This window comes from Pseudophryne corroboree, chromosome 3, assembly GCF_028390025.1.
Source record: "Pseudophryne corroboree isolate aPseCor3 chromosome 3, aPseCor3.hap2, whole genome shotgun sequence".
NCBI lineage: Eukaryota > Metazoa > Chordata > Amphibia > Anura > Myobatrachidae > Pseudophryne > Pseudophryne corroboree.
In genome coordinates this window covers 522856926-522880182 of record NC_086446.1, presented here as the reverse complement: position 1 = coordinate 522880182, position 23257 = coordinate 522856926, and the positions used below count along the sequence as shown (strand labels likewise).

The 23257-nt window shown below is 47.3% G+C and overlaps 1 protein-coding gene across 1 annotated transcript; it reads left to right on the top strand.

Annotated features, from left to right (window-relative positions):
* The first annotated feature begins 1315 nt into the window (after positions 1 to 1315).
* On the top strand, positions 1316 to 23239 carry LOC135057971 (protein DBF4 homolog A-like). The gene is made up of 7 exons (XM_063963655.1): positions 1316 to 1403; positions 18987 to 19062; positions 19171 to 19216; positions 19503 to 19583; positions 20634 to 20721; positions 22017 to 22120; positions 22930 to 23239. The coding sequence occupies exons 1-6, from the start codon at positions 1326 to 1328 to the stop codon at positions 22116 to 22118; spliced, it is 471 nt and encodes a 156-aa protein (XP_063819725.1). The 5' UTR covers positions 1316 to 1325; the 3' UTR covers positions 22119 to 22120; positions 22930 to 23239.
* Positions 23240 to 23257: the final 18 nt, after the last annotated feature.

The window sequence follows — 23257 nt, the reverse complement described above, 5'->3', positions numbered from 1 at the left end:
TGTCTTCTCATCTCCCCCTGCTGCAGCGCGGCTCCCGTTGCCTGTGACTGCGGGAGGTGAGCAGTGGGGTGGAGGGGAGGGGGGCAGGGGTAACTGTGGGGGCTGGTGGTCCACTGGGGGGCCCTGCTGTCTTTGGTGTCCCGGGCCCCCCGAGGGCTTAATCCGGCCCTGTGTAGTGCCAGTAGTTATTGACACATTCACTGATTCAATATCTCTAGATGTGGTTATAGCTTTGAAAATCTATGTTGCTAGAACGGCTCGTACACGGAAAATAGAGGCTCTGTTTGTCTTGTATGCTCACAACAAGATTGGCTGTCCTGCTTCCAAGCAGACTATTGCACGTTGGATTAGGAATACGATTCAGCAAGCTCATACTACGGCTGGATTGCCGTTACCGACGTCGGTAAAGGCCCACTCCACTAGGAAGGTGGGCTCATCCTGGGTGGCCGCCCGGGGGGTCTCGACATTACAACTTTGCCGAGCAGCTACTTGGTCAGGGTCAAACACATTTGCTAAATTCTACAAGTTTGACACCTTGGCCGATGAGGACTTAAAGTTTTGTCAATCGGTGCTGCAGGGTCATCCGTACTCTCCCACCCGTACTGGAGCTTTGGTATAAACCCCATGGTCTTGATGTCGTCCCCAGCATCCTCTAGGATGTATGAGAAAATAGGATTTTGATACCTAGTATATGTATATATATGAGAAAAAATCCTTTTCTCCTAGTCCGTAGAGGATGCTGGGCGCCCGTCCCAGTGCGTATTTTACCTGCAGTTTAGTTATTACAGTTACACAAATTGTGTTATCTTAGTTTCAGCATGTTGCTGAATTTGGTTCATGCCTGTTGGCGTGTGTTATGTTGAATGCCATGTGTGCGGCATGGTTGAGGGTGTGAGTTGGTAAATGTCTCACCACTAGTTAAGTAATTCCTTTCCTCGAAATGTTAGTCTCCCTGGGCACCGTTCCTACAACTGAAGTCTGGAGGAGGGGCATAGAGGGAGGAGCCAGTTCACACCCAATGAAAAGTCTTTAGAGTGCCCATGTCTCCTGCGGACCCTGTCTATATGTTCACATACCTCTTTACTAAAGTTATAGTGCTAAATTATGAATGGTCAGAATAAAAAAAGGTTTTATTTTAAGCCAACAAATGAATTTTTACAAAATATATTCAAAGGTCAATAAAAAATGGAGACCAGCCATGAGCCTGACTGCCGACACCATTGTTACATCATAGATGTTTCCATGGTAACTCCCAGCTCACTGCATCAACTGCCGTGTTCAAGGGTTTGAAGCTCACTAGTTATTGGGACTAGATAACTGCCAACATGCCGTCCGGGTTTCGCCATTTTTTTAGCTGCTTTTGCTGCTGTTTTCGCCCTAAGAAAAAATCTAAACCTGTAAAGGTAATATTATTATTTCTATTTATATTCTTAATATTATTACCACCTATTTTCCCTATATTTGTATAGTGCCAGTATTATTTATTTATACACTTCACACAGCGCTGTACAGAGAATATATGAATAGGCGAGTGGATGAAGGTGTTATGTAACATTTTTCTGATTTTTTTTTTAATGAATAAAGGTGAATTAGGGATGATAGTAACAATGTTACTATGACCTTTATTTATTGATCCTCTGCCTCTCCCCTCTGACTGCCATTAAATTTTATTGTGATGACATCATTTTCATCAGCAATTTCGTTTATTATATAGATTTACACCTGTTCCTATACCATTGGGGGGGCCGTATCAAAGCTTGGAGAAAGATAAAGTGTAACTAATCAGTCAGCTCCTAACTGCCATGTTACAGGACATGTTTGAAAAATGACAGTTAGGAGCTGATTGGTTGGTACTTTATCTCTCCACTATCTCTATACAAGCTTTGAAACATCTCCCCCAAATTCCCTAACACATGCGCGCGAACAGGCTAGGGCAATGGTTTCCAAACTTTTTTGAATCACGGCGTCCTAGAATATCAGAATTTTTTTCACGGCACCTTTAGGCCAAAAATTTCTTATTGAGAAATTTAGAAAGAAATATTACATTAAGTAGATCGCGTTTATATGTCATCCTTAGGGTCAGTTGTGTGGTGAGGGACAAGATTTGCTTCTGTTTGGCCACATATTTTATGACTGGCAGCCACCAGCACTGGTTTTGCCTATTGTATTGACCATGAATAATTTGAATTGGTCCTGGACCACCAACCCAGGGCACCCCTGCAAATGTCCCGAGGCACCCCAGGGAGCCACGGCACACAGTTTGGGAACCTCTGGGCTAGGGTGAAATTTGGCAGGCTCCTACTAAATATTTTTTATAATTTTCCAGGCCTGTTCTCTGTGTTTTCTATCCTGCGGAATGGATGAAGGGATATATTGGGAAGGTAATTGAAGTGTTATAGCCCCCTCAGTACAGGTGAAGTAATACCTGTAGTACATTTGGATGCGATCTTAGGGGGAAATTTCATCAATCTCAGATTTTTGCCATACTTATCAAGTGGTGGTTTTGCAGTCAAAAGAATTGACTCTAATAGGCGATGTAACAGCGAGCATTCTGTCCAAACAGCAGATAGGGAGGCCGGATACATTTGTTATGAGCGCAATCATTGTGTACTGATTAAGCGGACAATAAACATGAATTATCTTATGAGAAAATGAAGCCCCCAAAAAATGATGGAAGACGTGGTGAAATAGTTTCAGTATGTGGGCACCAATTATTGTGGATGAATATATCGAGGAGGAGATGTACTAAGTCTAGGAGAGTGATAAAGTGGAGAGAGAAGTACCAGGTAATCAGCTCCTAACTGCCATGTTACAGGCTATGACAGTTAGGAGCTGATTGGTTGGCAGTTTATCTCTCTCCCCTTTATTACTCTCTAAGGCTTAGTGCATCTGCCTCTAAGTGTTGCAATTTTGGCCCCATTAACAATTATATTTCCAACATAATTTAATAAATATGAAATGCTCCATTAATATAATTAAATTGGACCCATCATATACTTATTCAACAATGAACAGTAAGCATTTACTATAAAAACAAATAAAAGTGTTAATAAATGAATATATGTACTCCATAATGCTTTACAGATGTCATCGTTTAAAGCTGTATAGTATCAAACACCTGAATAGGTAAATGCAGAATTTTTCATGTGATTAGCATCTTCCATTGCTTTTAGGGAAGCTATAGACCAGAGGTTCTCAAACGCAGTCCTCAAGGCACCTTACAGTCAAGGTTTTAGGTATATCCATAGCTCAGCACAGATGGTTACATGAAAATGACTGAGGTGCCAGTTAAGTCACCTGTGGCCAAGCATTCATATACTTAAAACTGGACCGTTGGGGTGCCTTGAGGACCGTATTTGAGAACTTCTGCTGTAGACTATCCCTAAATAAGAAATGGAAAATCATAGCAAGTCAGTGTCCAATTAACTCTGGGGGTAATTCAGAGTCGATCGCAACAGCAAAACCAAGGGGGTCATTCCAAGTTGCTCGCTTGCTAGCAGTTTTTCTGCTGCGGGTACACTGGGCTCCACAAGGAATGGACAATGGGGTGTAGAGTAGGATCTTGATCTGAGGCACCAACAGGCTCAAAGCTTTGACTGTTTCCAGAATGCATAGCGCCGCCTCCTATATCACCCTGCCTCCCAGCACAGGAGCTCAGTTTTGTAGTTGGTGCTGCAGTAGCATGCACTTAACAGAGGGGCTGCTCCAGGCAGCCCTAAGAAGAGCTTTTTTTCTGAGGAAAAAAGTGAAGATTTCAAGTGCAGCAGCACTGTTACATGTCAGTGGACATTCACGGCTGCAGCTCCGGCTCTCCCCAGCGGCGCTGTACACTCCCGAGCCCTGGTTGCCGGGTAACTACAGCAGGAGGCTCCGTTTTTTTTCTTGTCAGGCACACATGACGGGGGCTTTCCGGGATCGCGTGGCCGCGCTTCGGGAGGCGGTCAGTGGGAGGCGGGCCGCGCGCGCTGGCGGTGGACACGGTGGCAGTACAGGCGATCCCACTAGATCACCAGGACATGGGACAGGTCAGGTTTTCTCTATAAACCATTTTATTAGAGCCCACAGTACCCGGTGGTTTTGCCAGCAGGGGGATAGAGCTTGGACCTGAAGCCGATCCCCCAGCCCCAGGGCACCATTTTCTGCAAATGTTCCCGCCCTGGAGCTGCATATCTGTCTCTCCCTCACTCCCTGGCAGTGTCTGCGGTGCCATTATCCCTCAGCTCACTGTTCCTGGGAATGCTTGGGCAAATCCTCCTATGTAAAGCCGCCTGGTTGTCAGTGCTGTGACTTTACAAGACACAAGTATTCTACCTGCCTTTTTTAGTCAGTGTTAGTTAAGAAAGAGTGCATTTAGTCAGGGTTTCCTAGTACAATTACCCTGTGATATACATCCAGTTCTTACTGTGTACTGTTATATCTATTGTTATATAGCTGTGTAAGCTAGTCCAGTGCAGTATTATTGTTAGTAATAACCTCTGCATTGTACAAACTGTGACTATTTGTGTGTGCATTTGATAGCTGAGTGGTGTCCATTTCGTGTCTTTCACTCAACCTGCTATCCCTATATTCTATAACCTGAGGGGGCTTGGTGCGTCAGGTTTTATCTAATATAGGATTTTCACAAAGATATACTGTATTACGTATTTTTCTCTGTGATTTAGTCACCATATCTCTCCTTTATCTCTGCTGGTCCTGACTACACTGCGCAGGGGATTGGGCTAGAGGTATTGTGCTGCTGACAAATTGTACTGTGTTACCTGATACAGCAAGTTATAGTCTGCTTCTGAGGGTAACGGTTCTGGGGCTGAACACACTGCCGGTGTTGCTGAAGCCGCAGATACCTATGAGGAGAATATAGCAGCTTTGGACTCTGGTTCTGGGGGCTCCTTGCCCCCCAGTGGGACGGTGGCAATGGGGGCAAATAATGACCCGCCGTGGGCCACTTTTTCCACGCTTCTGCATACGCTAGTACATAAACTAACACCCCCTATGGGACCCCCAATGCGGGTACAACCGTTTGTGGTCCCTGCAGCTAAGCCGTCATGGGCGGACGATTTATCTGCTCAAATAAAGATGTTGAACCAGTCCCTGACTACTAAAAAGTCTGACCATCGCTCGCCTACGTCCAAGGGGTCCTCTAAGCGAGCGCTTGTTTCCTCACAATCCACTGCCGTCACTGACACTTCGTCGGATGAAGACGGCACTTACACTGACCCCACAGGTTCTGACTCAGATACGGCTGATGGGGAGGGTGGTTCACATGTGGATGTTCCTGATCTTTTGGAGGCTATTAAGTTAATTTTACAGATTACGGATGATCCCGAGCCATCCGTTCCTCCTAAGAAACCAGATAGGTTCAAACGTCAGAAGGTGATTAAACAAGTTTTACCTCACTCTGACCACCTAATTGATATACGTCAGGAACTCTGGGAAAACCCGGGTACAAAGTTTGTGCCTCAAAAGAAGATGCTGGCTCGCTATCCCCTCGCGCCGGAGCTGTCTATGAATTGGGATACGCCTCCTCCAGTGGACTCACATGTGGCTAGGATGGTGGTTTCCTCAGCTCTGCCGGTCACCACTGTCACGTCTCTAAAAGAGCCTACGGATAAACGTGTGGAGGGTTGTCTGAAAGCGATTTACACCCTCACGGGTGCTGCACAAAGGCCCACTATTGCAGCTACTTGGGCTGCAGAGGCCATTGAAGCATGGGCCTTGGAGTTAGATGCTGAAATCTCCTCTGACCATGCTAGACAATGCTTGTCTTATATTGTCACAGCTTCTCGTTATATTAAAGAGGCGGCTTCTGATGCCGGTATCCTGGCAGCCAAGGCCTCTACTACGTCAGTCCTGGCTCGCCGTATATTGTGGCTGAGATCCTGGTCTGTGGATCTGGACTCTAGAAAAACCCTGCAGGTACTCCCTTTTAAGGGAGATATTCTGTTTGGGGAGGATGGCTACTGCCAAAACTGCCTGTCTGCCAAGTACTGCTCCTTCTGTGTCGAAGGCTAAAGGTACTTCCTTTTGCCCCTTTCGTCCTTCAGGTAAAGCAAAAGGTCAAGCATACAACAAGCAGGCCCGCACTTCCAAACCTGGTAAGCCTAAGCCCAAAAGAGCCTGGGCGGCCCGTCAGCCAGCTTCCAAGACAGATAAGCCTGCCACATGACGGGGCGGGCCTCCCTCTGGGGGATCCCAGGGTGGGGGGCCGGCTTCTAGGGTATACCCAGGAATGGTTGAAGACCACTTCAGATGCCTGGGTACAGGAAGTCGACACTCGAGGTTACGCCATAGCCTTCAAAAACCGACCCCCTCATCGATTTTGCCAGACAGATGTCCTGTTGGACAAGACAAAGGCAAACACTCTACATTCGGTGGTACAGACCCTCCTGGATACAGGAGTCGTAGTACAGGTGCCTCTTGCGCAGAGGGGCCGGGGGTACTATTCTCCGCTGTTTCTAGTCCCGAAACCGAATGGGTCCTCCCGGCCCATTCTCAACCTCAAGGCATTGAACAGGTTTGTGAAGGTTTCCAAGTTCCGGATGGAAACCCTTCGCTCTATAGTTCTGGCCTTGGAACCTGGGGACTTCATGGTCTCCCTGGATATACAGGATGCTTACCTGCATATTCCTATAGCAGTGTCTCATCAGCAATACCTGAGATTTGCGTTTGGCAACTGCCATTACCAGTTTCGGGCATTACCTTTTGGTTTAACAACGGCTCCGCGAGTCTTTACAAAAGTCATGGCGGTGATGACGGTGGTCCTCCGCCATCAAGGGGTCAGGATACTGCCGTATTTGGACGACTTGTTAATCCTGGCAAATTCCCCAGAACTTCTCCTGCGTCATCTAGATGTGACGGTCCGGTTTCTGCAAGCCCACGGGTGGCTCATCAACTGGAAGAAGTCATCCCTGATCCCTGCTCAGAACATGGTGCATCTGGGAGCACTATTGGACACTCACAACCAGCGGTTGTTCCTGTCTCAGGAGAAAGTCCTGAAACTTCAGGACAGGATTCGTTGCTTTCTATCTCGTCCGCAAGTGTCGATACATTCGGCGATGCAGGTGCTGGGCCTCAGGGTGTCAGCATTCGACATGGTGGAGTACGCTCAATTTCACTCTCGCCCTCTCCAGAGGCTGATTCTAGCCAAATGGGATGGCCTGCCTCACCAGATCAGGTCTCAAATGATCTCATTCACTCCGGTCCGTCTGTCGCTGCTCTGGTGGCTCCGGGACCAACAACTGTGCAGGGGCCGTCCGTTCTGGATATCCGACTGGGTCCTGTTGACGACAGATGACAGTCTAAGAGGTTGGGGCTCGGTGCTGGAGCAACACTCCGTTCAGGGGCGGTGGACCAGGGAGGAGTCCCTCCTCTTGATCAATATTCTGGAGTTGCGGGCGGTCTTCAATGCCTTGAACCTAGCCCAGCATTTAATTCAGAACCGTCCTGTTCAAATACAGTCGGACAACGCCACCACAGTGGCTTACATTAATCATCATGGCGGCACTCGAAGCCGCCTAGCAATGAAGGAAGTCTCACGGATTCTACAGTGGGCAGAACGCCATCTACCGGCCATATCGGCAATATTCATTCCGGGAGTCCTGAATTGGGAAGCGGACTTTCTCAGTCGTCAAGACGTACATGCCGGCGAGTGGGGCCTCCATCCAGAAGTGTTTCAACTCCTAGTGGAAAGGTGGGGCCTTCCAGACGTAGATCTGATGGTGTCTCGACACAATCACAAGGTTCCGGTCTTCGGAGCAAGGACAAGGGATCCTCAAGCAGCATTCGTGGATGCACTGGCGGTACCGTGGAGGTTTCGGCTGCCGTACGTGTTCCCTCCGGTGTCACTCCTGCGCAGGATAATTCGGAAGTTCAAGCAAGAAAAAGGAATTCTGCTTCTCATAGCTCCAGCGTGGCCCAGACGGCACTGGTTCTCTGACCTGCAAGTCCTATCGTCAGAGCGTCCAATTCTACTTCCACAATGCCCAGACCTCCTCCTTCAGGGCCCCTGTGTCTACCAAGACCTAGCCCAACTGTCTTTGACGGCGTGGCTCTTGAAGCTTCCGTCTTAAGGGCTAAAGGGTTTTCTGAGGCGGTCATTCAAACTAGTTTGCGGGCCCGGAAACCGGCTTCGGCTCGGATTTACTATAGGGTCTGGCATTCTTACTTTGTTTGGTGCGCATCTAACGATTATGACGCTTCCAAGTTTAGTATAGCCAAGTTGTTGGCTTTTATTCAGCAGGGCCTGGACTTAGGCCTGCGTCTGGCCTCCCTCAAGGTTCAAATATCTGCCTTGTCGGTGTGGTTTCAGAGAAAAATTGCGACCTTACCTGATGTGCATACCTTTACTCAGGGCGTATTGCGTAACCAACCTCCCTTTGTCCCGCTTGTGGCTCCTTGGGACTTGGTGGTTTTGGAGGCGTTACAAGAGTCTCCATTTGAACCTCTTGGTTCAGCTGACCTTAAGTGGCTTTCCCTTAAGGTGGCGTTTCTGCTGGCTATTGCTTCAGCTAGAAGAGTGTCAGATTTGGGTGCCTTGTCCTGTAGTTCCCCATATCTAATATTTCACCGTGACCGGGCGGTTCTTAGGACTCGTCCCGGCTATCTACCTAAGGTGGTTTCTTCGTTCCACCTTAATCAGGAGATTGTAGTTCCGGCACTTGTTTCTCCTGATCTGTCTCCCAAAGAGCGGTCTTTGGATGTGGTACGGGCTCTCCGTATCTATGTGAAGAGAACTGCTCCTATTAGGAAATCTGATTCTCTTTTTGTTGTGTTTGGGTTTCACAAACGTGGCTGGCCTGCTCACAAGCAAACTCTGGCCAGATGGATTAGAATGGTGATTGCACATGCTTGTGTGAAGGCTGGTCTCTCTGCTCCTGATCACATTAAGGCCTATACTACAAGCAAACTGTGGCCAGATGGATTAGAATGGTGATTGCACATGCTTGTGTGAAGGCTGGTCTCTCTGCTCCTGATCACATTAAGGCCTATTCTACTCGGTCTGTTGGACCTTCTTGGGCGGCCCAACGTGGTGCGACCCTTGAACAATTGTGCAAGGCGGCTACGTGGTCCTCTGTGGACACTTTCATAAGGTTCTATGCCTTTGATACTGCCGCTTCCGAGGATGCTTCCTTTGGACGCCGGGTTCTTGTGCCCGCTACAGTGCATCCCCTCCCATAAAGAACTGCTTTAGGACATCCCCATTGTCCATTCCTTGTGGAGCCCAGTGTACCCCGCAGCAGAAAACGAGTTTTATGGTAAGAACTTACCTTTGTTAAAACTCTTTCTGTGAGGTACACTGGGCTCCACAAGGCGCCCAACCTGACGCACTTAGCTTCTTTGGGTTGGTATGGCATTAGCCGCTGACACGTCTCCTGTCGTGAGAATGCGGTGTTGTGACTACTAACCGTTGTCTCTTTTCCTGCTACTGCATTGGACTGGTTAACTAAAAACTGAGATCCTATGCAGGGAGGCGGGGTGATATAGGAGGCAGCGCTATAAATTCTGGGAACAGTCAAAGCTTTGAGCCTGTTGGTGCCTCGGATCAAGATCCTACTCTACACCCCATTGTCCATTCCTTGTGGAGCCCAGTGTACCTCGGTTCTGGTATGAATGGTCGACCATGTTATGGTCGACAGTCATTAGGTCGACCACTATTGGTCGACATTGACATGGTCGACATGGACACATGGTCGACACATGAAAATGGTCGACACATGAAAGGTCGACACATGAAAAGGTCGACATGAGTTTTTTAACTTTTTTGGTGTCGTTTTTTGCGTAAAGTGACTGGGAACCCCAATTAGTGCACCGCGTCCCCTCACATGGCTCGCTTCGCTCACCATGCTTCGGGCATGGTGCCTTCGCTCCGCTACCGCTTCGCTCGGCACAGATTACTGTTCCAATCGTAGTCCACGTGGATTGTAAAGTATGGAAAAGTTCCCCAAAACAAAAAAACAAAAAAAAACTCATGTCGACCTTTTCATGTGTCGACCTTTCATGTGTCGACCATTTTTCATGTGTCGATCATGTGTCCATGTCGACCATGTCAATGTCGACCAATAGTGGTCGACCTAATGACTGTCGACCATAACATGGTCGACCATGTGAACGGATACCATGTACCTCGCAGAAAGAGTTTTAACAAAGGTAAGTTCTTACCAAAAAACTCGTTTTAGCAGCCGTGCAAACGCTATGCTGCCTCCCACTGGGAGTGTATTTTAGCTTAGCAGAAGTGCGAACGAAAGTATCGCAGAGCGGCTACAAAATAATTTTGTGCAGTTTCAGGGGTATATTCAATTAAAGTCGGATCCATTCCGACATGTATTTGTCGGAATGGATCCGACAACCCCTATTCAATCCCATCTAAAATTCGACTTTTTCAAGTCGAATTTAGATGGGAACCAGAGGAGGAGAGGGGGGGCGAGCCACGGGGGGACAGCCGGCGGCAGCCAGAGGAGATCAACGGAGTAGCGCTGCAGCAGGATGTCACTCAGCCACCCGACCTCACGGCAGCTTCCACCCGGCTCCAGCAGCGTGCTGAAGCCGGGTGGAAGCTGCCGTGAGGTCGGGCGGGTGAGTGACGTCCTGCTGCAGCGCTACTGTTGCGCTGATCTCCCTTTATGCCCGCCGGCTGTCCCCCCGTCTCCCTGCGGCTCGCCCCCGTCGCCTCCTCTGGGTCCATCTCATTCCGACATCATTTTGATGTCGGATTGAGATGGTCGAGAATGGGGCCAAAACCTTTCGGATTTGGCCCCGTTTTCGACATTAACACGTGGATCGGCAGCTATTCCGCCGATTCACGTGCTTTTCGACAAGTCTAATGCCTCGACTTGTCGAAAAGCTTTGAATAGGTCGAATCAGAATCTTTTCGACAGACGGCAGTTTTCGAGTGCAATTGAATATACCCCTTAGAATAGCTTCAGACCTACTCAGCGTTTGTGATCACTTCAGACTATTCAGTTCCTGTTTTGACGTCACGAACACGCCCTGCGTTCGCCCAGCCACCCCTGCGTTTTTCCTGGCACGCCTGCGTTTTTTCAAACACTCCCTGAAAACGGTCAGTCGACACCCAGAAACGCCCTCTTCCTGTCAATCACTCTGCGGCCAGCAGTGCGACTGAAAAGCTTTGCTAGACCTAGAGATGAGCGCCTGAAATTTTTCGGGTTTTGTGTTTTGGTTTTGGGTTCGGTTCCGCGGCCGTGTTTTGGGTTCGACCGCGTTTTGGCAAAACCTCACCGAATTTTTTTTGTCGGATTCGGGTGTGTTTTGGATTCGGGTGTTTTTTTCAAAAAACACTAAAAAACAGCTTAAATCATAGAATTTGGGGGTCATTTTGATCCCAAAGTATTATTAACCTCAAAAACCATAATTTACACTCATTTTCAGTCTATTCTGAATACCTCACACCTCACAATATTATTTTTAGTCCTAAAATTTGCACCGAGGTCGCTGTGTGAGTAAGATAAGCGACCCTAGTGGCCGACACAAACACCGGGCCCATCTAGGAGTGGCACTGCAGTGTCACGCAGGATGTCCCTTCCAAAAAACCCTCCCCAGACAGCACATGACGCAAAGAAAAAAAGAGGCGCAATGAGGTAGCTGTGTGAGTAAGATTAGCGACCCTAGTGGCCGACACAAACACCGGGCCCATCTAGGAGTGGCACTGCAGTGTCACGCAGGATGGCCCTTCCAAAAAACCCTCCCCAAACAGCACATGACGCAAAGAAAAAAAGAGGCGCAATGAGGTAGCTGTGTGAGTAAGATTAGCGACCCTAGTGGCCGACACAAACACCGGGCCCATCTAGGAGTGGCACTGCAGTGTCACGCAGGATGGCCCTTCCAAAAAACCCTCCCCAAACAGCACATGACGCAAAGAAAAAAAGAGGCGCAATGAGGTAGCTGTGTGAGTAAGATTAGCGACCCTAGTGGCCGACACAAACACCGGGCCCATCTAGGAGTGGCACTGCAGTGTCACGCAGGATGTCCCTTCCAAAAAACCCTCCCCAAACAGCACATGACGCAAAGAAAAAAAGAGGCGCAATGAGGTAGCTGTGTGAGTAAGATTAGCGACCCTAGTGGCCGACACAAACACCGGGCCCATCTAGGAGTGGCACTGCAGTGTCACGCAGGATGTCCCTTCCAAAAAACCCTCCCCAAACAGCACATGACGCAAAGAAAAAAAGAGGCGCAATGAGGTAGCTGTGTGAGTAAGATTAGCGACCCTAGTGGCCGACACAAACACCGGTCCCATCTAGGAGTGGCACTGCAGTGTCACGCAGGATGTCCCTTCCAAAAAACCCTCCCCAAACAGCACATGACGCAAAGAAAAAAAGAGGCGCAATGAGGTAGCTGACTGTGTGAGTAAGATTAGCGACCCTAGTGGCCGACACAAACACCGGGCCCATCTAGGAGTGGCACTGCAGTGTCACGCAGGATGTCCCTTCCAAAAAAACCCTCCCCAATCAGCACATGATGCAAAGAAAAAGAAAAGAAAAAAGAGGTGCAAGATGGAATTGTCCTTGGGCCCTCCCACCCACCCTTATGTTGTATAAACAAAACAGGACATGCACACTTTAACCAACCCATCATTTCAGTGACAGGGTCTGCCACACGACTGTGACTGATATGACGGGTTGGTTTGGACCCCCCCCAAAAAAGAAGCAATTAATCTCTCCTTGCACAAACTGGCTCTACAGAGGCAAGATGTCCACCTCATCTTCACCCTCCGATATATCACCGTGTACATCCCCCTCCTCACAGATTATCAATTCGTCCCCACTGGAATCCACCATCTCAGCTCCCTGTGTACTTTGTGGAGGCAATTGCTGCTGGTCAATGTCTCCGCGGAGGAATTGATTATAATTCATTTTAATGAACATCATCTTCTCCACATTTTCTGGATGTAACCTCGTACGCCGATTGCTGACAAGGTGAGCGGCGGCACTAAACACTCTTTCGGAGTACACACTTGTGGGAGGGCAACTTAGGTAGAATAAAGCCAGTTTGTGCAAGGGCCTCCAAATTGCCTCTTTTTCCTGCCAGTATAAGTACGGACTGTGTGACGTGCCTACTTGGATGCGGTCACTCATATAATCCTCCACCATTCTATCAATGTTGAGAGAATCATATGCAGTGACAGTAGACGACATGTCCGTAATCGTTGTCAGGTCCTTCAGTCCGGACCAGATGTCAGCATCAGCAGTCGCTCCAGACTGCCCTGCATCACCGCCAGCGGGTGGGCTCGGAATTCTGAGCCTTTTCCTCGCACCCCCAGTTGCGGGAGAATGTGAAGGAGGAGATGTTGACAGGTCGCGTTCCGCTTGACTTGACAATTTTGTCACCAGCAGGTCTTTCAACCCCAGCAGACCTGTGTCTGCCGGAAAGAGAGATCCAAGGTAGGCTTTAAATCTAGGATCGAGCACGGTGGCCAAAATGTAGTGCTCTGATTTCAACAGATTGACCACCCGTGAATCCTTGTTAAGCGAATTAAGGGCTGCATCCACAAGTCCCACATGCCTAGCGGAATCGCTCCCTTTTAGCTCCTTCTTCAATGCCTCCAGCTTCTTCTGCAAAAGCCTGATGAGGGGAATGACCTGACTCAGGCTGGCAGTGTCTGAACTGACTTCACGTGTGGCAAGTTCAAAGGGCATCAGAACCTTGCACAACGTTGAAATCATTCTCCACTGCACTTGAGACAGGTGCATTCCATCTCCTATATCGTGCTCAATTGTATAGGCTTGAATGGCCTTTTGCTGCTCCTCCAACCTCTGAAGCATATAGAGGGTTGAATTCCACCTCGTTACCACTTCTTGCTTCAGATGATGGCAGGGCAGGTTCAGTAGTTTTTGGTGGTGCTCCAGTCTTCTGTACGTGGTGCCTGTACGCCGAAAGTGTCCCGCAATTTTTCTGGCCACCGACAGCATCTCTTGCACGCCCCTGTCGTTTTTTAAAAAATTCTGCACCACCAAATTCAAGGTATGTGCAAAACATGGGACGTGCTGGAATTTGCCCATATTTAATGCACACACAATATTGCTGGCGTTGTCCGATGCCACAAATCCACAGGAGAGTCCAATTGGGGTAAGCCATTCCGCGATGATCTTCCTCAGTTGCCGTAAGAGGTTTTCAGCTGTGTGCGTATTCTGGAAAGCGGTGATACAAAGCGTAGCCTGCCTAGGAAAGAGTTGGCGTTTGCGAGATGCTGCTACTGGTGCCGCCGCTGCTGTTCTTGCGGTGGGAGTCCATACATCTACCCAGTGGGCTGTCACAGTCATATAGTCCTGACCCTGCCCTGCTCCACTTGTCCACATGTCCGTGGTTAAGTGGACATTGGGTACAACTGCATTTTTTAGGACACTGGTGAGTCTTTTTCTGACGTCCGTGTACATTCTCGGTATCGCCTGCCTAGAGAAGTGGAACCTAGATGGTATTTGGTAACGGGGGCACACTGCCTCAATAAATTGTCTAGTTCCCTGTGAACTAACGGCGGATACCGGACGCACGTCTAACACCAACATAGTTGTCAAGGACTCAGTTATCCGCTTTGCAGTAGGATGACTGCTGTGATATTTCATCTTCCTCGCAAAGGACTGTTGAACAGTCAATTGCTTACTGGAAGTAGTACAAGTGGGCTTACGACTTCCCCTCTGGGATGACCATCGACTCCCAGCGGCAACAACAGCAGCGCCAGCAGCAGTAGGCGTTACACGCAAGGATGCATCGGAGGAATCCCAGGCAGGAGAGGACTCGTCAGAATTGCCAGTGACATGGCCTGCAGGACTATTGGCATTCCTGGGGAAGGAGGAAATTGACACTGAGGGAGTTGGTGGGGTGGTTTGCGTGAGCTTGGTTACAAGAGGAAGGGATTTACTGGTCAGTGGACTGCTTCCGCTGTCACCCAAAGTTTTTGAACTTGTCACTGACTTATTATGAATGCGCTGCAGGTGACGTATAAGGGAGGATGTTCCGAGGTGGTTAACGTCCTTACCCCTACTTATTACAGCTTGACAAAGGGAACACACGGCTTGACACCTGTTGTCCGCATTTCTGGTGAAATACCTCCACACCGAAGAGCTGATTTTTTTGGTATTTTCACCTGGCATGTCAACGGCCATATTCCTCCCACGGACAACAGGTGTCTCCCCGGGTGCCTGACTTAAACAAACCACCTCACCATCAGAATCCTCCTGGTCAATTTCCTCCCCAGCGCCAGCAACACCCATATCCTCCTCATCCTGGTGTACTTCAACACTGACATCTTCAATCTGACTATCAGGAACTGGACTGCGGGTGCTCCTTCCAGCACTTGCAGGGGGCGTGCAAATGGTGGAAGGCGCATGCTCTTCACGTCCAGTGTTGGGAAGGTCAGGCATCGCAACCGACACAATTGGACTCTCCTTGTGGATTTGGGATTTCAAAGAACGCACAGTTCTTTGCGGTGCTTTTGCCAGCTTGAGTCTTTTCAGTTTTCTAGCGAGAGGCTGAGTGCTTCCATCCTCATGTGAAGCTGAACCACTAGCCATGAACATAGGCCAGGGCCTCAGCCGTTCCTTGCCACTCCGTGTGGTAAATGGCATATTGGCAAGTTTACGCTTCTCCTCCGACAATTTTATTTTAGGTTTTGGAGTCCTTTTTTTACTGATATTTGGTGTTTTGGTTTTGACATGCTCTGTACTATGCCATTGGGCATCGGCCTTGGCAGACGACGTTGCTGGCATTTCATCGTCTCGGCCATGACTAGTGGCAGCAGCTTCAGCACGAGGTGGAAGTGGATCTTGATCTTTCCCTAATTTTGGAACCTCAACATTTTTGTTCTCCATATTTTAATAGGCACAACTAAAAGGCACCTCAGGTAAACAATGGAGATGGATGGATTGGATACTAGTATACAATTATGGACGGGCTGCCGAGTGCCGACACAGAGGTAGCCACAGCCGTGAACTACCGCACTGTACTGTGTCTGCTGCTAATATATAGACTGGTTGATAAAGAGATAGTATACTCGTAACTAGTATGTATGTATAAAGAAAAAAAAAAAAACCACGGTTAGGTGGTATATACAATTATGGACGGGCTGCCGAGTGCCGACACAGAGGTAGCCACAGCCGTGAACTACCGCACTGTACTGTGTCTGCTGCTAATATATAGACTGGTTGATAAAGAGATAGTATACTCGTAACTAGTATGTATGTATAAAGAAAGAAAAAAAAACCACGGTTAGGTGGTATATACAATTATGGACGGGCTGCCGAGTGCCGACACAGAGGTAGCCACAGCCGTGAACTACCGCACTGTACTGTGTCTGCTGCTAATATATAGACTGGTTGATAAAGAGATAGTATACTCGTAACTAGTATGTATGTATAAAGAAAGAAAAAAAAACCACGGTTAGGTGGTATATACAATTATGGACGGGCTGCCGAGTGCCGACACAGAGGTAGCCACAGCCGTGAACTACCGCACTGTACTGTGTCTGCTGCTAATATATAGACTGGTTGATAAAGAGATAGTATACTCGTAACTAGTATGTATGTATAAAGAAAGAAAAAAAAACCACGGTTAGGTGGTATATACAATTATGGACGGGCTGCCGAGTGCCGACACAGAGGTAGCCACAGCCGTGAACTACCGCACTGTACTGTGTCTGCTGCTAATATATAGACTGGTTGATAAAGAGATAGTATACTCGTAACTAGTATGTATGTATAAAGAAAGAAAAAAAAACCACGGTTAGGTGGTATATACAATTATGGACGGGCTGCCGAGTGCCGACACAGAGGTAGCCACAGCCGTGAACTACCGCACTGTACTGTGTCTGCTGCTAATATATAGACTGGTTGATAAAGAGATAGTATACTCGTAACTAGTATGTATGTATAAAGAAAGAAAAAAAAAACACGGTTAGGTGGTATATACAATTATGGACGGGCTGCCGAGTGCCGACACAGAGGTAGCCACAGCCGTGAACTACTGCACTGTACTGTGTCTGCTGCTAATATAGACTGGTTGATAAAGAGATAGTATACTCGTAACTAGTATGTATGTATAAAGAAAGAAAAAAAAACCACGGTTAGGTGGTATATACAATTAGGGACGGGCTGCCGAGTGCCGACACAGAGGTAGCCACAGCCGTGAACTACCGCACTGTACTGTGTCTGCTGCTAATATATAGACTGGTTGATAAAGAGATAGTATACTCGTAACTAGTATGTATGTATAAAGAAAGAAAAAAAAACCACGGTTAGGTGGTATATACAATTATGGACGGGCTGCCGAGTGCCGACACAGAGGTAGCCACAGCCGTGAACTACCGCACTGTACTGTGTCTGCTGCTAATATAGACTGGTTGATAAAGAGATAGTATACTACTAATATTATATACTGGTGGTCAGGTCACTGGTCACTAGTCACACTGGCAGTGGCACTCCTGCAGCAAAAGTGTGCACTGTTTAATTTTAATATAATATTATGTACTCCTGGCTCCTGCTATAACCTATAACTGGCACTGCAGTAGTGCTCCCCAGTCTCCCCCACAATTATAAGCTGTGTGAGCTGAGCAGTCAGACAGATATATAATATATATATAGATGATGCAGCACACTGGCCTGAGCCTGAGCAGTGCACACAGATATGGTATGTGACTGACTGAGTCACTGTGTGTATCGCTTTTTTCAGGCAGAGAACGGATATATTAAATAAACTGCACTGTGTGTCTGGTGGTCACTCACTATATAATATATTATGTACTCCTGGCTCCTGCTATAACCTATAACTGGCACTGCAGTAGTGCTCCCCAGTCTCCCCCACAATTATAAGCTGTCTGAGCTGAGCAGTCAGACAGATATATATAATATTATATATAGATAATAGATGATGCAGCACACTGGCCTGAGCCTGAGCAGTGCACACAGATATGGTATGTGACTGAGTCACTGTGTGCTGTGTATCGCTTTTTTCAGGCAGAGAACGGATTATAAATAAAAGTGGTGGTCACTGGTCACTATCAGCAAAACTCTGCACTGTACACTACTGAGTACTCCTAATGCTCCCCAAAATTAGTAAATCAAGTGTCTCTCTAATCTATTCTAATTCTAAACGGAGAGGACGCCAGCCACGTCCTCTCCCTATCAATCTCAATGCACGTGTGAAAATGGCGGCGACGCGCGGCTCCTTATATAGAATCCGAGTCTCGCGATAGAATCCGAGCCTCGCGAGAATCCGACAGCGTCATGATGACGTTCGGGCGCGCTCGGGTTAACCGAGCAAGGCGGGAAGATCCGAGTCGCTCGGACCCGTGAAAAAAAACATGAAGTTCTGGCGGGTTCGGATTCAGAGAAACCGAACCCGCTCATCTCTAGCTAGACCTTGTGTGAAACTACATTGTTCGTTGTAATAGTACGATGCGCATGCGCATTGCGCCGCATACGCAGAAGTGCCGATTTTTTGCCTGATCTCTGCACAGCGAACGAAAGCAGCTAGCGATCAACTCGGAATGACCCCCCACGTGCACTGCAGATGGGGCAGATATTACATTTGCAGAGAGAGTTAGATGTGGGTGGGTTATATTGTTTCTGTGCAGGGTAAATACCGGCTGCTTTATTTTTATACTGCAATTTAGATGTCAGTTTGAACACACCCCACCCAAATCTAACTCTCTCTGCACATGTCATACCTGGCCCCCCCTGCAGTGCACGTGGTTTTGCCCAACTGCTAACAAATTTGCTGCTGCGATCAACTGTGAATTAGGCTCTCCATTAGTCTCAAGGGCACCCTTCTGATGACTGGCCCGATGTAAAGGGATAGTATGGAGAGCCTAACCCTAGTAGTCATCTTTTGCAGAGTTTTGTTTTGGTATTTTTTAATGCTATATATTTATATATATCAGCACAAGACTTTTTCCTTGGTGCCCGTTTATAAAACCTCTTCTGAGTTTGGCATCTGTTGCTGGTTATTCTATGCTACATTTTCATAATTTGAAATGTTTTTAGCAGGTTAGAGCGCGGGAGGTTAAGGCGCAGGAGGTCCCAGCGCTAGAGGTTAAAGAGCCGGAGCCCAAACCAATACCAGGTCAGTGCTTCTATACCATCTTTTATATAAATGTTGCTTTGCTCAGTGATAATGATAAAAGATGCGTACTTGGTGTTTTATCTGTTTAATCATTTTCTCCTCTGTTAGTTATGAAACTGATGGATCCCTTTATTAAAGTGGAAGACGCCAGCCGGTGAGTGTTATTGCCACATACACCCAATGTATGATCAGTCACGTGTCACTAACGTGTGCATATACATGTGTGGTATGTTTTATAAGTTTCATTTTCTTACCAGTGTAGAAAACTGATATTTCTAACTAGCAATCCCAAATAGCTTCTTCTTCTTCTTCCTCTTCTTCATTCAGCTGAGCGGTGAGAGTGTTACTGTATGTCTCATCACTATGTCTGCCCTCCCACACTCTCCTGTGCAGTCAGCGAACACTACTGTAATAATATAACCTCATATCTTTCTGTACAGCCACTACAGACCATTGTTTGGGCTTCGCCTTGTATTTGAGTGTCCCTATGGCCCTAGTCACCCGATGGACACCAAGGACAGGTCTGTTTTATTTTGCTATACTTTGTGGTCCACTTATCAAATTTGAGTGATAGAAAATGTAATGAGCTACTTTCTGGCGGCCGTCAGGGTCCTTCTGTGCACACATGACCCATGTCACACGTATGTATATCTGTGGAATCTTAGGGCGGGGTATACTAAAGGAAAAAAGCAGTAAACCCCTGTTTATGGGTGTTTTACCTAATTTTTAAATGTACTAAGACCTGGCTGACACTTTTCTTTGCGGACGGTATTGCCATCTTATTACCGCATCCAGTTGCACCCGCCGCCCAGTGCCGCTCACGTCGACCCCCCCATACCTGTATGCAGAAAGCTCCCGTCACAGTCCCGGATCCCAGTCTACTCCTCCCCCAGGAACACAGCCTTCTGTATTTCCAGCTGCAGGGAAGAGGAGGAGGAGCCCGGGACAGATAGCAGACGTCACCTCCCGGTGCAGGGAGGTGACAGAGACCCCTGGAGGCCCCCACACACCCAATCTTTGCAGGGGGCCACTGCCATCGCATTGCTTTACTAATCGCATATGTTAGTACATATGCGATTAGCGCAGACAGCCTACAAAGATTATTAGTACATCCCGCCCCCAGTCTGAAGAGAATAGATGCTCTATTTTCATAATAATTTTTTTTGTCAGCACCTCATCTGCTATTACCACCCTGAGATGGGCAGTCTGTGCTACAGGTAACACCGCTGTCCTGCTAGATATGTGCAGCAAGTAGTGTCACCAGCTTTGCCAGGGGGAGTTATTGCAGGAGATACCCTGGTGATGGTCAGCGTGGTGATACCAGGAGTTGGCCATAACAGGCTGCAGGGAATGGTACATAGGGAGATTCCCTAATCCAGCAACTGCTGTTTCTTTGATAACTCAGCTTTTTTTCCCCATATAGATGTCTATAATGTAGGTGTTACATGTTGCTGCTGACAATGACTGTTCCTTGTTCCTTCCTAGTTATGTATTTGGTTATGGCGCTATTAGAAGGCATGTAATGCGCTGCTGTAGTTGTATTTATTGCCTCTAATCTGTTATTCCCTCAGTGAGCATAAGACCGCAGCTCACCAGGGCCCCACCAAGATGCCAGGGTACTGCGAATGCTGCAGGTGCAACTACCCTGATCTGGAAGAAGTAAGTACTGAGTGATGTATGTGTACTGCCTTAGTGTAGTAGGTATTAATAACAGTCCTGTGTAAGGAGCAGCGGATAACCTGGGGATCCTCACTTTGGGAGAGGGCAGCCAGGTAGGAGGTGCTCGGGAAGTGGGCGGCTGCGAGTGGCTGTTCACAGGACGAGGGGGAGAGTTGCCTACTTTACCAGGCATCCAGAACAGTAGGGAAGTATGGATGTCCTGCCTATTACTGTGTCTTTTGGGCAGGATAATTGTCTGCAGCGTTCAGAGTGCAGGGGCAAACACAGGATTTCTAGATGGGGTTTTCCAAATGAAATAACTATCTCCTGGGCAAAGCAGTGCACTGGGACCCCTACACACCCATTCACAGGAACCATTAAAAAGTTATAACATGCTCCTCCTGCGGTCCTGCAATGTCTATCCACAAGTTTCCATACAGTAAATGGGTTGTTGGATCTCTGATTGGTGGATAGCACCAGCCATCAATCAATCAATCAATCAATCAATCAGCATGCTGCATCAGGCTGGGAGGCAGGTAGAGAATGAGTCCACTCTGGTCTGACTGTGTGACCACCACCTACCCCTGTTTGAAGGCCCCTAGAATTGTGGGACCCAGGGCAGCTGCCCAGCGTGCCTATACATTAAGATGGCCTGACCACATGTACACACACATACACACTAGGGTTAATTTGTTCTGCTGGGAACCAATTAATCTACCAGTAAATATTTATTGGGCGGAAACCAGAGTACCCGGAGGAAACCCACGCAAGCACGGGAAGAATATACAAACTCCGCACAGTTACGGCCATTATGAGTCTTTATCACATTCCTTTTACACCTTTTCACATTACTTTCTAAACACAAGGGACTTTTCTGTCCTAAATAATAAAAGGCTAATGCTGCTCCTCACATCTATGGAGGGAATTCAAGTGTTGTGCACGACAGTGGCCACTAGATGGCGTCCGATGGAGGCAATCCAAGTGTCACTCCGCTCGGGCACGCACAGCCGCCATTACTGACATTACTGTTATGTTGTTCCGTCATTTTGACGGGCTGGTAACTAGTTTAAAAATAAATAAATCGGTAGTGGGGACAGCTATGTGTATTTTTATGTTGTTCTAAATAACTTTATTCTAGAATGAACGGATGTAGTGACCAGAATAAAATTGTGCCCTAATCATTATACAGGTCCTGCACTTTCTAACTGACATTAATGTGTCTTCTGTTGGGGAAAATACAAATGAAGATCTTTATTCTCAGATGCACTTTTATTTCCTTTGTCTCCATATTGCAGCATCTTGAAAGCCCTCAGCACAAAAACTTTGTGGAGGGCCAAGATTACAAGGCCCTGGATGACCTTATTGCCACCCTGTGCGCGGACTGGGAGGAGCACTGAAGGTATCATGATTTTTGTATTTACTTTCAAATTCTGTTATACTATTTACACAAAACAATATAAACTTGTAGCTTATTAAGCTACTCATAGAGCAGGGGTGTGTAATGATGGGCACCTGTGTTGGACTGGGGCATGAAGGGCCCACCGGTGAAATGCAGTGATAGGGGTCCATTCTTAGACGCTTGGCTAAACATTAGTGCATGGTCTGGGCCCATTGATAAATAATATATATAGTAAATACTGCTAGTGCACACATGATAATGTACCAGATTAATAACAGCAATGCACTATAGAAAATACACCATAGTCCTGTGTATAATAACATATACATCATTTGTAATTCAAGTGTACAATCTGGAATATTCTAGAGGAGGGGGTGGGCCCCCCAGGCAGTCGGGCACACCAAGGGTTTCCCCTGTACCACTGTGGGCCAGTCCGACCCTGCTGGGCACACACCTATAAAATCCAGGATCTCGGATGGTGATCCTGTCTTTGGCACTTCCCCATAACGACAGCGATACGCCTCTGTTATGGGAAACGGAGGCAGCCGCCGCCTCCTCCCTGCCTCCAAATGGCAGCAAACTGTCAATCACTTACAGTCTGACGCCTTACTGCATCCTACGTCACAGACCTGTTCTACACATGAGCAGTACGGGTCCAGTGCACCCCCAAATATTTTGCTCCCCTTTTTATTGTACTATAAACAGTATATGAAATATATTTTATGAGACTGCGTTTTTATTGACAATTATTAGTATTCATATCTTATGCCTTTAATCTATATTCATTTAAATTGTTGTTCTCTATATAGCTCAAAACACTTTGACCCAGTTCCTGTGTATGCTGGACTGCTTGGGAGCCATTATCTAGATATGCTCTGCTGTCACCTTCTGCGACTCCTGCATCTCCAGCCGGATACGAAACACCTTATCCTTATGTACCACCAAAAAGCTCTGTGAGCTATTATTACGAGCATATCACTATCTATCACCATCTATCTATCTCTATCTATCTAAATATATATATATATATATATATTTAGATAGATAGATTGCATGAAGCAGAGCTAGTGATCTATATACGGCTCCTTCTTGTTTATATTATGCAGATACCATAATTGAGAAGATCACCATATGAAT